At 54.1% G+C, this 15,575-nt stretch overlaps 1 protein-coding gene and 1 long non-coding RNA gene across 16 annotated transcripts in view; one reads left to right on the top strand and one right to left on the bottom strand.

Annotated features, from left to right (window-relative positions):
- CACNA1C (calcium voltage-gated channel subunit alpha1 C) overlaps positions 1–15,575 on the bottom strand; it is a 459,127-nt gene that overhangs the window by 134,450 nt on the left and 309,102 nt on the right. For all 15 annotated transcript variants that reach the window (XM_024992752.2, XM_024992747.2, XM_024992758.2 and 12 more), the window contains exons 4-5: positions 10,071–10,210; positions 6,398–6,537 (exon numbers count right to left, since the gene is read on the bottom strand). In XM_024992752.2, the coding sequence (XP_024848520.1) occupies positions 6,398–6,537; positions 10,071–10,210 (280 nt within the window). The remainder of the gene's footprint in view (positions 1–6,397; positions 6,538–10,070; positions 10,211–15,575) is intronic.
- Positions 10,174–14,697, top strand: LOC104970340 (uncharacterized). The gene is made up of 3 exons (XR_009494669.1): positions 10,174–11,701; positions 12,748–13,060; positions 13,557–14,697. It is a non-coding gene; the product is annotated as an uncharacterized lncRNA (long non-coding RNA).

The following is a 15,575-nucleotide window of genomic DNA, read 5'->3' as shown; positions in this document are numbered from 1 at the left end:
AAACTCAGAGGTGAAAACAGTAATCGCTCTGGTTCTCTGACTGGGAACAGTTTCCTGACTGCAGTGGAAAAAGCAGACAGACTATTGCAGTCCCACTGGTCTGAGAATTTGGGCAGCACTGGTGGGACAGAAGAAAGGATACAGCAAGGTAAACAGGGGCCCCAGAAGTTTGTGTAGGGGTCCCCTGTGTGTACATGCCCCTGCCAGAGTGGAAAAATCAAGTTAATATCTCATAAGACCCTGAGCAATCAACTGAAACATCAGAAAGGGCACATCTTAGGAGCCAGAACCGTACCCTGGAGTCAGATGCCCTCCAGAGCCATCCTGGCAAGATCACACTCGACTGTGACAAGATCTGAAGGGGAAATGAGTTGGGAGGTGAGGGGCCAGGGCTTTTGCTTGGTATTGACCAACAAGTGCAGAACTACAAGTTCACAGCAGGGCTGCCAGTAACTGAGCTGTCTGCTGAGGGGTCATCACTCTTAGGAAGGTGGATGAACCCAGGTCTTTACAACATATGACTCATGATTCCAGTATTCAGAACAAAACCACCAGACACATAAAGAAATGGGAAAATGTGACACATAACCCAGAAAAAAAACAGTCAAAGGGGACTGAAAATGAGATTGCTCAGATGTTGGACTTAGCAGACAAAGATTTTAGAACAAAGTGAAGACTGTTTAAAGAGTTAAAGGGCAATATATTAAGAGGATGAAAGGAGTATATGGTGCTAAAGAGAGAACAGAGAGGGAATTTCACAGAGAAATGGAAACTATTAAAAGGAACCAAATGGAGACCCTGTGACTTGTTAAATAGGCTTAATGAAGACGGAAGTAGAAGAGGAAAAAGTAATAAACTGGAAGAACAATTGATAGAAAAATTTCAGCCTGTGGACACAAAGAAAGACTGAAGAAAACCGAACAAAGCATCAGAGACCAATGAGATAACAGAAAATGGCCAAACTTAAGTATAGTTTGGGTTACAGACAGAGGAGAATGAGATTGGAATGAGGGAAAACATTTGCGGAAATAATGGTCAAAAACTTCCCAAACTTGTTAACATCCAATTTACGGATGAATCTGAGCTGCTCAGACAACTCTAAGCAGAGCAAATATACAGTGAAGCCCTTCACAGTCCAGTGCTGAAAACCAAAGATGGAGAGAGAAATCTAGAAACAGTCAAGAAAGAAGAAAATACATACAGGGAACCATGGTGAGAATATCAGTGACTCAGAGAAAACTGAGACCGAGAGAAAGTGGAACAACATTTCTAACATGAAAGAAAAAACTGTCAACCCAAGAATTATATATCCAGTGGAAATATTCTTCAAGAAGAGGAAGGGCTGAAGACGCCTTCAGGTAATGAAAACTGAGATCATTCATCAGCAGCAGACCTCTTTCAGAGAAATACCATAGACATGTCCCTCAGAGTGACGGGAAATGACACCAGAAGGAAATGCAGATCTACAGAAAGGATTAGACAGTCTCAGAAATGGTAAACAGGTGGGCAAATGTAAAAGCTTTTACATCTTTACTTTTTCCTCATAATTTACTTAAAGGACAACTTACTAAAGCAGGAAATATTAACACAGGGTGGGGTTTACAATGCTCATGTCAGTAGAAGATGAGATGGTTGGATGGCATCACCGATTAAAAGCACACTAACTTGGGCAAACTTCAGGAGATAGTGAGGGACACGGAAGCCTGGTGTACTGCAGCCCATGGGGTTGCGAAGAGTCAGACATGACTTGGCAACTGAACAAGAAGTAGAAAATGTATAAGGCTCACACAGGGGAGAGAGCTGTATTAGTGAACGTGTACTATGGTAAGGCTCTTACATTTGTGATTGTACATTTAACATGTGTGAGTTTTATTGAATATAAATTATGCTTCAATAAAGTGGATTTTAAAAAGTCAAGTATGGAAGTATCCCCTTCCTTTCATTGGTCCCACTTGGAGCCTGAGGGAGTTGGACCTGTAGAAATACCAGGAGCTAAAATTTGCTAAATGCATCTTACACACTGACCACAATTCTAAATGCTTTGCAAGCCCTTGAGTATTGAATCCTCACAACCACTCCTTGAGGTAAGTGCAATTTTAACCCCCATTATGGATCAGTCAGGACTCAGAGGCACACAGCTAACAGGTGGTGGCTCTGGGGACTTGAGCCTAAGGAGTGGGACCTCAACGCCAGCATCCTTGGCCACTCCTCGTCTGGAGCTAGCCAGAGGGAACATACCCAGTGTCACAGGTGTTTGGGCTCATGTTCTTCGAATCGATCACTTCACGGGACACTGACTTCACTGTGTCTTCATCTCCGCTCCCCTCATGTTTCTTTCCAGCATTTATGGGTCACTTGGAAGTGTAAGTGGCCTTTATTGTGACCATTATTTTAAATCAGGTGACAGTCACCTTACTGCTGGCTGTAATTTCAGGTTTGGGATTTCCACAGAAGGGCCAGGCATTAAAGAGAATCAATGACAGGGCTTTCAGAGTTTAGGAAGCTCTGTCTCCATTGTGACTGATGCCATCCACCACAGTCCTGGGCACGAGGTCAGTGTTTGGGGAACTGCCCTGTCTGGACTGATGGCGCCCACCATGATGGGCACCCCCGAGGGTCATTCCCTGCCTGGGACTCAGGCTAGAATTAGTGATTCCAAAGAAGTTCTCAGCTCACTGCTGTTCTCTGTCACTGAAGCACAGGATGATACTGCTCAGAAGAACTTCAGGGCTGAGATAGTTTAACCCTCTTGTTTCCCAGAGCGAAAACTGCAGGTTGGAGGTTAAAGGGCAGGTCACATGGCTGACCAGACTCAGCTCCCTGCTGTCCGCATGGCAGGCCCAGGGTGCTCCCACTCTCCTGGGGCCCTCAGGGACAAGAGGACCACTTCTCCTCAGCTCATGTGGCCAGGGCTCAGGGACCATCAAAGGCAAATCCACCAACACCTGAAGTACCACCTGTGCCCGTCTCGAGAGCCAGGTGGGCACCTGTGTCCAATTGTGTCTCTTCCAGTGACAGAGGCCGGTTTGCTGGAGGGGGTGACCCTGCCCTGGAAAATGGCCTGAGTCCATCTCTGTCCATGGCTCTGGGAGAAGCACTTGGGCTGCGTATGCTGCTGCTGCTGCTAAGTCACTTCACTCGTGTCCGACTCTGTGTGACCCCAGAGACGGTAGCCCATGAGGCTCCTCTGTCCCTGGGATTCTCCAGGCAAGAACACTGGAGTGGGTTGCCATTTCCTTCTCCAGTGCATGAAACTGAAAAGTGAAAGTGAAGTTGCTCAGTCGTGTCCGACTCTTCCCGACCCCATGGACTGCGGCCCACCAGGCTCCTCCGTCCATGGGATTTTCCAGGCAGGAGTGCTGGAGTGGGGTGCCATTGCCTTCTCCATGGGCTGTGTATGCCTGCCTGTAAATTAGAGCTAAAGCCCTGTCTTTCTGGACCACTGGGCTGGCCAACCCACCAATGAAGCTCTTCCAAGAGCCTGACTCAGACACCCAACTCTGCATTTAGTAGGTGGTAGCCCGGACATTTGTCACGACCTGCGTTTTGTTCTCAAATCAAAAAGGGACATTTTCCTCCTAGGGGAGTCTGTGCATCTCAATAAACAGGTTAAGTTTCTTGGTCCCCATGAGTTTTTAAGCTTCTTCAGGTAGAGCATAAAGTCAGGACTTCCCTGGTTTGGTTGCTTGTGTCACTGATACTCAGTAACTTGACCATCAGACTCTGCTGCAGCATGCCTGGAGCAGAGCAGACAAGCCTCAGCTACACAGCATGTCCTGAGAGTGTCAGCTGGTTCCTACACCCACAGCAAGACCCACCCCTGATCCCTCACCTCCCTGCACATGTCTCCAGGGCCACAGTTATCCTACCACTTCATCCTGAGGTCCCAGATGCCCCTCCTTACCTACCCTTCAAGGCCTCTCCTCCTCCTCCAAGGAGTGCCACCTCCTCCAGGAAGCCTGTCCTGATTGCTACCTGCACTCCCCAGAGTATGGAGTCCCCCAGAGCACACCAGTCACAGAACTCATCTGTTTGTTTTTTTTTTTTTTGCACATCTCTATTTTTGCTCTACACCATCATTTCTATGAACATTTTTTCTTTGACACTTCAGTCTCTCTGAGGAGACACTTAGTGTCTGACTCACCTCTGTATCTGCTGTGAGGCTAGAGAAGTCCTTTATGAAGTAGGCACTCAGTGGATTTTGTTGAACAAATTAATAAATGACTCTTGGGCTTGTACCCTCACTATCATCTCTCACCCTCCATATCTGTGATCCTGAGACTCCATGGCATTTAATACATGTATGGACACAGAGAGCAACGGTAACTTCGTGGGCTTGGGCTTTCAGGTCCCGCAAACCACCCAGCCAGCATATTTGCCACGGAAACAACACCTGCGTGTTCAGCTGCATGGTGCACAGTTGCCATGAAGCTCGAATAACATAGAAGAAAAAGCCCTTTGGAAACACTAAAGAAGGCGCCCAGGGAAGGAAGGTCTTTAGCCCTGAAGTCACTTGGGGGTGCTGGTGCTCTGCCCCCACCACGTGGAGCTTGTGCTTGGCCATGAGGGGCCCAGCCCCCCACAAAGACTGACCAGGCGTTTTGTAGATGATGGTAGGTGACAAGAATTTGGTAGTGAACAATACAAAGCCTGGTTGCTCTCGTGAGGTGAGGGTTGCGAAGTAAATAAACAAGGGAAGAGGGTGGAGGGTGAAGCGGGGGCAGAAAGCAGAGAGGGATGGAGGGCAGAGCAGTGGGACAGACCCCTGGGAAGGTGCCATTTCTGTGGACACCAAGGGGTTGAGGCCAGCCAGGGGCCATCCAGATGGAAGTCCTGCCACGCAAGTCCTGACAGACATTGTCACCAGCCTTCTCATTTCCTGAGCTTGGCCTATTGAGTGATGGCTGACTGACCATGAAAACCCCATAATTCCAGCTTTGCTAAGAGGTCTTGGATCTCAGCCATCATGTACACTCTTTCCATTCCTAGTGCCCAGTGGTTAAGGCCAGGCAGAGAAAATCTGCTTACCTGTGCTGTGTGACCACGTCTATACTCCCTCTGAGTTAACACAGGCCACCACTGCCCAGGGTCCCCACTTCTGCCATCGTCCATCCAGGGAGTGCCCCTGCCCTGGGTAGAGACCAGGCCAGGCACTGTGCAGGTGTCAGAGAGTGCAGGGCATATCTGGGCTTCCAGGGGCTTACAAGGGAACTGCAGAGGCAGGTATGAGGGTAAAATGTCTAAGACATTGGGGGTTACGTACTTGGAACACCTTACAGGAAGTCGTGCATGTGGTGGGGAGAGCTGGTCTGAGTCACGAGCCTGGTCCCCCCACTGTGGCCAGTTCAGTTACTCTAGGAGGAGGTTTCCACCACGTGTGCAGGTCGGCAGGGACTAGACAAGTTAATACAAGGTCCCCGTGTCCCTACAATTTTGCACCCAGGCAGGTTTCACCTGCCGAGCAGGACAACATCACCAGGTTGGTGGCAATTAAGGTGTAAAGGTGGGGGGTGCAGAGAGCCCCTGCCTTCCTGGCCTGGCCCCATCTCCAAGCTAGTCTGGCTGCAGCCTGGTTTGGGGACCCCCCTGCCTCGAGTTAGAGGCCAGAAGCTGAGTGGCTGGTGACACGTCCCAGCACCCACATCCTGTCTCAGGTTCAGGGACCACCAGTGAGCAAGGAGGGGAAGGACTTCTCAGAAAGTGGACTTAGCTTGCAGCAGGCTGGGCTGGGCTTTGCTGGAGTGGACGCTGGGAGCCCGACCTTCTGTGTGCAGCGCTGGGGCTGCTCTGCAATGGGGTGGGTTGGGGGGCTCCTGCAGGATTGGGGATGGGGAGCCGACCCTGGCCCATCTGCCCAACTCAGGCCAGCACCCTCCACCCTCAGGGAAAGCCAGCTTTCGCTTCAACAGGCAGCAGGTCCAAAAATAGGGCTTTTGAGGCTGGAGACACCCCACGTGATATGAAAGGAGGAGAGGTTGGGAGAGGTGGCAAAATGGGACTTTTTGAACATCCACTGATGCTTTTCTGATTGTTCTTTGAAAAAAAATACAGACGGTAGAGATAATCCTGTCAGCTCTGTGCCCCAAGAGCCTGGGGGATTAGCTCTCTGCTCTTCTGCTGCAAATGTGTTTAAATTCCCAGCTCCAGGAGCCCGGGGTGGGGGCCAGGCTGCTCAGATGGCCACAGGGTCTTCTCTGTGCAGCTGTCTCAGCCAAGGGGCATGTGAGCGGGAGCCATGGTGGGTTTTAATTGACTCACATTGGAGCTGGGGTCTTTACAGCAAAGGGACCCATTCAAGGAAACCCTCCATTTATAGGAAACCAGACTCCTTGGCAACTCAGGATGGGTGAGGGGGAACAGTGGAGAGGTCACATGGCTGAATGGATGAGCTACTTACTCGGGACCCCGGACACCAACCGCAGGGGCCGTAGCACACGGAACGCCCTCAGCGCCTTTACGTCGAATCCAGCACCCTTCCCTCCCAGGGCGTTGGCCCCATCGGCTTTGGTCGCTTGCTCTAAGATCGCGCTGAAAAGCCTGGAATAGAAGGAGAGAGGGAACATCAGGACATCCTGCTTGCCCGGCGGGGCTCTGACGTCTTCAGGGATGCTGGGCAGTGGGGTTTGCAGGTGGCTGTAGCCAGGAAAGTCTGGGTGTGTGGGAGGGTCTGACTCTCATCAGATGACGGTACCTCAAGGTGGGTCCCACCTGCCCAGAGAGGTCTCAGCAGCCTGGTGCTGGCATCAAGCTGGGTTTTCGGGCATCGGCAGCATGGGCAGAGTGTCAGGCAGGTGGGGGCTGCTGCCAGGGCCTGTCCCTCCTCGGTACCCTCTGCCCCCCACGACATCCAGGCTTGTGTGCCCGGGAACCACGTTCCCTCCTGACAAGCCCCTGGCTTTGACCTGAACCTGGGCAGAAACAAAGGAGCCTTCGGAAATTGATGCGGTGCCGCAGGTACAAGGGTGGGAGACTGGCTTAGAGGCCTCAGGGCCCCCGAGACCCTCACAGCAGGTGTGGCTGGTGGACTCACGGGGACAAAGCTGAGAGACATGTGTTCAAGAGAGGGTGGTGAGACGGGGCATGAGCGGCCTCCCTTCGGTCTGTTTTGTGCTCGGGGTCCCCGAGCAGGCTGCCTACACAGCGGGGGCTGCAACCAGAAGTTCTGACGAGTCGCCTGGACCACGTCTGACATCCTTCCTGCTCTGGGCGTCCTTCACCCCAGCTTGGCAGCTGGACGGTTCCCTGTGTTAGCTGGCGACACCTCTGATCCAGGCAGGGGTGGCCAGGGCTGGGGGGAGCTGGGTCCTTTCTCCACAGAGAAGACTTCTTTCTACTGAAACTGAGGAAACCAGTCTACACGTCTGTTGAACAACATCCCCAATCTAAACCAGATTTGGTTCCTAGAATTTCCTGGAAGAAAGGAACGCGCTTATTGATGTACAAGATGTCCACAAATATCACTCAGGGAGGGGATCGGAGACTGAACAGCCTTCCCCTCTGTCAACCCTGAAGGGGTAGAAAGTTCGGGACTGGGCCTTGAAGGTGTCCACTCGCGGAGGCCAGTATGCTGCTTCTCATTCAGACACAGTGGAGGTGCAAATACTGCTTCGTGCCCTCCACCATCCAGGGCTGGGAGCACATGGGGATGTTTATGGCGGGGGTCATCTCCAGGCAGTTCCCCTGGAATGTGTCTGTCAGTTCCTTAGCCCAACATTCGAGTTTATCAGAGTGGACAACAGTCTCTGGAGGGCCTGTGAGCTGAGAGGCAGGGCCCGTACTGGGAGGGAGATGGAGCCACAGTGAAGGCCCTTGAGGCTGGAGCAGATGGTCAGAGTGGATGCATTCTACTGAGGGCTCCTGGGTGCCCAGTGGGGGCGGGGGAGGGCTCCTGGGTGCCCAGTGGGGACGGGAAGGGCCCCTGGGTGGGAAGGGGTGGGGAGGGCTCCACAGGCACCTGGTGGGGGTGGTGGGTGTAGCTCACAGGACTCGGAAGTTCACCAGCTGTGTCCCCACTGTTCCTAGGAGGTGCTTCCACTTCCAAAAGGAATGGGGCATGTGGGGGGTGGGCACGTCCAGGTAAAGGGTTTGGAGAGGGGGAGCGGGGGGTAGGCATGGCAGAAGAGAGGTGATTGGGCCACGCCCTCTGTGGAGGTGCTGTGTGCCACATTTTGAGTTAGAAGGATGGGCTGAGATCGAGACTGGATGGAGAGCCCTGAAGATGAGCAACTCGGAGAGGAGAAACCAGGAACCGAGTGTGCGATCAGTGGGAAAAAGCCAGAGGGCCTCGGTGGACCACAGGTGAGCCGGGGCTGGCATCGTGGCCTCCGTGTTGTGAACGGTCAGGTGGAGGCACTTCTGCAAGGGTGCCGAGTCTGGATGCCTCTCTCCCTTCTGAAGTCTGACAGCCCGCCTGGGCAGATGGGACTGGGATCTGGGCCGACCCGAGAGCCGTCCACTCTGCAGGAGGAGCAGAATCCCCACAAGCAGAGAGGCAGCAGGGGCCCTGTCCGAGGTCTGCCCGTGTCTCCTGTTCCCTCCTCACACAGAGGTGAAGGCCGTGGATGGGGCAGAGTGTGGCACAGACCAAGGCCAGTCCATCCTGCAGACGGGAGAAGATGCAGCTCCTTTCCCCACGAGGCCCCTCTCCTCTGCCGGCCCCAGAAGCACCGCGTCTCAGTCCTGGGCTCTTCCTGCGAGTCTGTGAAAGGTTCCCAGGAGACTCAGGCCTCAAGGAAGACGCTGAATTGAAAAAGACGCGGAGGTGTGAGGAGCAACCGGCCTAAAGGCCTTCACCATGGCTTGCTGAGTCAGTTCAAGGCACTCATCGGTCATCTGTTCACCCAGTGGGAAGAGAAGCAGCAGAACCTCTTGTAGAGCTGCTTCCTCACCCGACGTTCGCACGTGGCTAACAGTTCAGGAGCATCCGTGTCCCTTATGTTACTGCAAAGTGTGTCACACATGGGCCGGGCAAAAAGCACAGCGGTGAAAACCCTAACACCGCTTAGACACCCGCAAGAAGCCATCCAGATGCCCGGAGACAGGGTCTCGCTCCCACGTGGCCCTGACTTGCTCCGTCGCTTCCTGTGGGAGAGGCCCGATGCCCATGGGCTCTGAGCAGGGCGCTCTCTGGGGAAGTCACCAGAGCAGCATGCGCCCTGGGTTGGCTGGGATGGTCCCCTAGATAAGAGCCCATTGGCACACGGACCTGACCCCGGAGGCTGTGGGGCTGGAGAGGGCATGAGTGCCAGGTGGGTTTGACGTAGCGCCAGGTCAGCCCTGAGGCATGGGGAGCCTGCCCTGCACTGATGGACGAGTGGCAGGAGCTTGGTCAACCGCACCTGCATCTCCAGCAGCAAGTGCGGGCTTGTTTGTACCAACATTTGACAAAGACGTTCCCCAAAGTTACCGACGCCCCGACAAGGAGATCACGGCTCCAAGGCTTCCTGCAGATGCCAGCACTGCTCTGCTTCTGAGCATAGGTGGTGCCGGTCCTTCTCCTATACCTCTCTCACTACTCTTCTCCTGAGAAGTGCCTCTGGTCCCATCCTCTGGCCCTTCCTAGTCCTGTTTTCCTCTAGCCCATCAGTCCCGGGCAGCCATTGAGTGAGGACCCTCAGTTGCAGGTGGGCATCTCGGCTCCTGTGTGCCAGTCGCCCCTCCCTCACAGTGGCTGCAGGGTCACGTCCAGCCCAAACACACCTGCTCTGCCTCACCTCGGGGAAGGTGTCCAGGAACTCGGTCCACGTGAGGCTGGAGACGGAATAAAAGACCTAGAGTTGAGGCTTCTCTGCGGCTGCAGAGAGGACCCTGGGCTCCAGCAGAAACCCTTGATTCACCTGTGTGAGTTTGTGTGGGTGTGTGTGTGGGCGCAGGCGTGCATGTGGGAGCAGCAGGTCTGTTCCAGGTAACAGCTCCCCTCCCTTTGCAGAAAGTCTCAATCCAGAGGGATTTTTAATAGATCCTCTGGTCTGGCCTGAAGCCCAGGGCCCTTGTGACCAAATCAAAAAGACACAGGTACGTGTGGAAGGGAAGGGGCTGCGCTGGCTGGCGGTGTGGGAGTTGGTACTCACCCGACAACCACGATGATAAAGTCTAGTAAGTTCCAGCCATTGCGGAGGTAAGCGTTGGGGTGAAAGAGGAGTCCGTAGGCTATGACTTTTAAAAATGCTTCCACAGTAAAAATGATGAGGAAGAGATACTCCACCCGCTCCTAGGAAACACAAGTAAAGAGAGAAAGTCATCAGATTGGGGGGGGTCTGGAAAGTTCTGACCCCACAGTTCCCCCAAGCCGGTGGAGAAGGGGCCCCTCTATGGTCGGATCAGGGCAGACGCTGGGAGGGACCCCTGCCACATCCACAATCCCACAGTCCATTCCACAGGCACGCTCAGATCCACTAGTCTTCTAGTCTTAAAAGGCAGAAATTAGGGTGGTGGGAAAACTGCACACCTTTGAGAAATCTTAATCAATGAACACCTGCTTGGACTTCTCAGGAGAGAACTCAGGATGAGAGAGTTGAGGGAGGAGTTGGAAGCACAGAGAAAGTGCCACAGTTCTGAGTCACAAACCCAGGAGCTACAGCCCAGCCTCCTGAAACCCAGAAGTGGAGTCTGGGAACCTCCAACAGTCAGGAGACAGAGGCAGCTGCCCACGCGCTCCGACCTTTCCTTCAGAAAACAAAACTCTTTGTCCAAAGACTGAGACCAGGTCAGCAGGGGCCCTAGAGTTCCCAGGATGGGGTGGGCACTGGATGGGGGTGGGGTGGGCTGGTCCTCCTCTCTCTCCGCCCACTAAGAGAGCCCTGTTGTGGATGAGGCTCTGTTACACGAGTCCACACTTGGTTTGGCTCCAGCAGACTCGGGGCTGATTCATCGTCTCCCCCCGTCCCCCGCCCCAGCAGCTGCTCTCTAGCATGGAGCCGTCATGATCCCACCAGGTGGAGGCTGCCCGTGGCCTTCACACATGGATGCTCACTCTACAGGAGCCTTGGCCTCCAGGAGTCATTGACCCAGACCCCAGACCCACTGCCCCTCCTCGCGGGTCAGGAGGAGCTCACTGAAGACCCCCAGGTCCCGCCCACACTGCGGATGGGGCATCCCGGGAGGACATACCATTTGCAGCCCACCAGCTGGTGAATTGCTGGTTCACCACACCCCCCCTGCCCCCAAGCCCATCTTCCCCGTCTCTGAGACACTGAGCCAGTGGTGGCCTTCCGAGCCCAGCTCAGGGTTTGGGGACGCAAAGTGAAAAAGGGCAGAACCAGACAGACTGGAGGAGATCTGGCCGTGGGATCTGACCCGGCCTCCTCAGCACGTGAGCCACTGGTCCTCAACTCCAGGTGCCCCAGAGGCTCCTGAGAAAGGTCTCAAATGTGTGCTTCCAGGCGCTGAGGCCAGGAGACCCATTCTGGACTCGGGGCCGAGCTGCTGGTGCCAGACGCACAGGGGGCGGGCTCAGAGGGGAGCTGGGCTCACGGGGGCGGCTGGACAAGTGGGCCCTGGAGAGTTTGTTGTCAGAGGAGAGCTGGGGCTGGGCTCCACCCACTGGAGACGGCCTCGGCCTGAGATAGTGCTTCCACGTCACGGAAACTGTCTCCAGGCAGGAATGACGGCATCCCGTGTGCAACCACGGGGCCTGAGAGACAAAGGAACTCAGAGATGATCCGAGCTACCTCCCTGCTGGAGAGACTGGGACGCTGAGAAGGTGAGGCCTGGGAGGCACACGCCTGGGACCCAGGACCCGCTGGACCTCCTGACCCAAGCCCCGAGGTCCATCCATCTCTCTGCCTCCCTGGTCCCGCGTATCCCCTAAGACACAAGCGGGACAAGACCCCTCAGGTTTAAGGGTCTGAGCCAGAGCTGCAAAGGGCCCAGAAGTCAGGAAGATGGATCCAGACAAGAACCCAGGGAAGAGGCAGGTGCCAGACGCCAAGAAGCTCAGGCAGAGTGATCTGTGTGGTGGGTGAGTGTGTGTGAATGTGTGTGTGAGTGTCAGTGTGCATGTGGCACTGCTCTTGTGAGCAGCGCTGTGTTCCCCCTGACGTTAGAGGTATGAGAGTCCTTACAGAATTCATTCCAACCCCCTCTTCAAAACCAAAAAACAAACAAGAAAGCGTAAGCAAGTGAAACAGCTTGGTCATCCTTTCAAAACACCATATGTTGCTATAGAAACATCCGGGGGTGGAGAACGGCATGACTGAGGAAGCTGATACCTTGGAGCCTCTGGGCCTGTGAGTTCACAACTCCTCGCGGCCTCCTCGGGCCTGAGTCCTGGGGGTCACTGTGCCCTGAGGGTATGCTGAGGTTCAGCAGGGACCCCCCTGTTTCTTTGACCTCGGGAACTGCTTGAAATGTGTGCAGACTCACTAAAAACAAGCACAGAGCCCTGAGTATCCACCTGTGATGCTGAGAATGTGCCCCAGCCTACGCAGGGTGGGCAGGAGCTTCCTGATCTGTGCCGAGGGAGCGCAGGTGCCCAGGAAAGGCTGACATCCCAAGTAGGGGGAGTGCGGAGGGCCTGGCCCCCTCCCACAGCTGTGGAGTCCACCAGGACAGCGAGGCCTAAACCCAGTCCTCCTGGCACTGCTTCCTCGGCTGTGAGGGTCTGGGGCTGAGGGTCGGGGGAGCCAGGGGATTAGCTCCCAGGTCCTGTTCTCCCCGTCTGGACGGGGAAATAGCTCCCTAAACATAGTCTTCACTGTCCCTGTATTATGCTGCTGCTCTGACTTGTGGATATAAACCCTATGGTAGATGGGACGATGAATGCTGGGGCCACAGAGACCCTGGACACAAGCCGCCTCTACCTGCTGGCCTGCCTGCCCATCCCACGCCAGGAGACGCTGCTCAGCCATCACTGTGAACTCACCTGCTGACCCATATCACGACCTCAGCATCCTTCTCAACACACAACCATCTATCCATCGGTGCCGACTTACAACCTGTCCCCTCCCTGCCGGATGCACAGAGTGGTCATACAGTTTATCATCCAAACAAGGGCCGTTTTGAGAGTGAACGAGAGCCTGTGACTAATTCATGGGGACACAATGCATGGGGGTTATCCCAGGTGAGTTAGAGGCTGCGGTCACCCTAATTCCACCTCAGTGAGGCTCCCAAAGCACCCACCCACTCCTTGTAGGTAAACCCACCTAAGAAAGCTTTAGTGCGTCTTCCTACAGGATGGCCGGGGTGGAGGATGGGGGGACTTGCGGAAGGAGAGGGGGGTCTTGGTGAGGAAGGACAAGGCCTGCCTCAGGGTCACAGACTTGTCTGCAGAGGTGCCATCCCCACTGGACTGTTCCCCTCCCCCGCCTCATGGTCCTTGGCACCACCCCCCTGCCCTGGTAGCACCAGCCCATCACCTTCCCATGAAAGCCAGTGTCTGGTCCCCACCCTGCCTCCGCCTCACAGCGAATAATCGGTTCTACAGTAGTTTAATGAGCCAGTTACGAACGCATTTGGGTGTCTTAGGGATGCAGAATCACCTTGTTTACTCCTTGGTAATTAAATCAGCTACATCTGATTTCTGTTTGGGGAGATTTATGGGCATTTTCTGTTTCTAGGTGGCAAAATTGAAAAATGAGTCTAATTACTGATGGATTTCCCCCAAGAAGAGAAGCAGAGAGCAGTACTTCACTCACTGCCAAGTTCAGTGCGTCTTAGCACAAGGATGGAGGATGATGGGAAGGCTAGGGACCATCCAAGACAAGTGAGGAGAGAGGATGGGAGTGCAGACACGCAGGGAGGGAGGCCCTCTCTTCTAACAGCCAGGACTTGGCCACTAGCTGTTCTGGGTGGGCCGCAGAAACCTGACTGGCCCTCTCAAACAACCCCCTTTCCTTAAGGGGAATCCCATTCGTCCCTCAATAAACCAATTGTGACTATGGGCTTTTTAGAAGCTGTGACACTTCAGGTGGGAAGGTCTGACCAGGTATGGCCTCTTAGTTGCTTTGTGACTTTAGCCAAGTAAATCTTTTATTCTTTGCTTCCACATGTTCTCATTTAAGGAGCAGAGTTTTCAAGTTACCAAATTGCTGGGTTGATTGAAAATATTAAAAATATTACCACCACAATATGTTTTATAAACACGTGTAAGTTCCCTGAAAAGGGTTTTGCTCAGCTTTACTTTTCTGGCCTTTGAGCTGGGAGGATGAGAAAAATAAGATGAGCATTTTATTTAAAGGCAATAGGGACTCCCTAGGAGTCCAGGGGCTAAGACTCCATGCTCCCAGTGCAGGGGGCCTGGGTTCAATCCCTGGTCGGGGAAGTAGATTCCCCATGCTGCAACTAAGACCTGGTATAGTCAAATAAAAAACCAAATGTTAATATTTGAAAAAGGCAATGAAAGTGTCTTCTTGGAATTTAAACTCCTTCACCAGATACGGTTTACATTTTTGGCTATTGGGCTGTTTTTTGTCTAATTCAGGATCTGGCTGAAATGAGAGTTTCCTACACTTTGGTAGCAGATGGGACCGAGGTCTGAGGGCACACGCCTTGCTCCAGAGTTGCTCAGAGTGCCCTACCCTCACATTCCATCCTCACAATGACCGTCAGAAACGGTGTATTTTCTGCAGGTGAGGAGGCCCTGGGGCTCGCTCTGAGTCCCATGGAAGGCCTGGCTCTGCTTGGCGCCCCCATCAGAGGCTTGATGGGGAGCAGGCCCCATGTCCACCTGCTGGACCTTGTGTGTTCTCAAGAAGCAGTCACCTTGCTCTGAGTTTATGGGCCACACCAAGGGCCTTGGCAGTCAGGCCCTGCAGTGACCCTCTCCTCCATGTGGCCCAGCCCACACCCACCTCAGTGCTGAGACCCCAGCTAGGTTGAGAGGCCTCTGTTCGGGGGGGCATGCTGCTTCTCTGGGCCTCAGTTTTCTAATCTGTGAAATGAACGCCTCTTCCTCCCTCGGCCTCTGCCCGGCTATGAGAAATCATGCAGAGCTCAGTGTCTGGTGCATACGTGTTTCCCAGGAGTCCACAGACCACAAGGGGCTCCAGGGCGGGGTCGGGGGTAAGGTGTCCCTCAGGTTGGTGACCTCAGAGCAGCTACTTCTGTAGCTGTTGGAGCCAGATGGTCACCCAAGCTTTCTGGGGAGCCTCCGGACCCAAATAACTCCAGAGGGTGCCTGGAGCCTCCATACCTCTCAACCCACAGGGCTTTTTCAAGGAAATGAGATTTTAACTCAACCAGGACCTTCTGTCCATGGGAGGGTGATCCAATGGCAGGAGTCAGCATCTCTGATTAGCAGCAGCAACAGCCTGGACCCCTTGATGCCGAGTCACAGGTCACCAGAGGATGGGGTGGGGACAAGCCCAGGTCCTGGCTTCGAAGGCTGGGCCGAGGCCACCTGCGCTGATCTCTTGGGGAACCTGGGCCCCGTCCAGAGATGAGGTTAACTGGGGCTGGGACAGGCCCAGGGATGAGCATGTCAGTGTGTTATGGAAACGACCAGACCCCAGGTTCAGGCAGGTATAGACACGCTGGTGGAGCAGGGGTTCTCACAAAGGGAGGTGCAGCCTCTGTGTGGACAGGATAACTGTCCTGGAAAGTCAGGGCATGGTGTTGGGAGCCCTGTCTCTGAAGGG

The sequence above is a fragment of the Bos taurus genome, chromosome 5 (assembly GCF_002263795.3).
Source record: "Bos taurus isolate L1 Dominette 01449 registration number 42190680 breed Hereford chromosome 5, ARS-UCD2.0, whole genome shotgun sequence".
NCBI classification, from domain to species: Eukaryota; Metazoa; Chordata; class Mammalia; order Artiodactyla; family Bovidae; genus Bos; species Bos taurus.
Note: the sequence above shows the minus strand (reverse complement) of the source record. Positions and strands in the feature narration are given on the sequence as shown.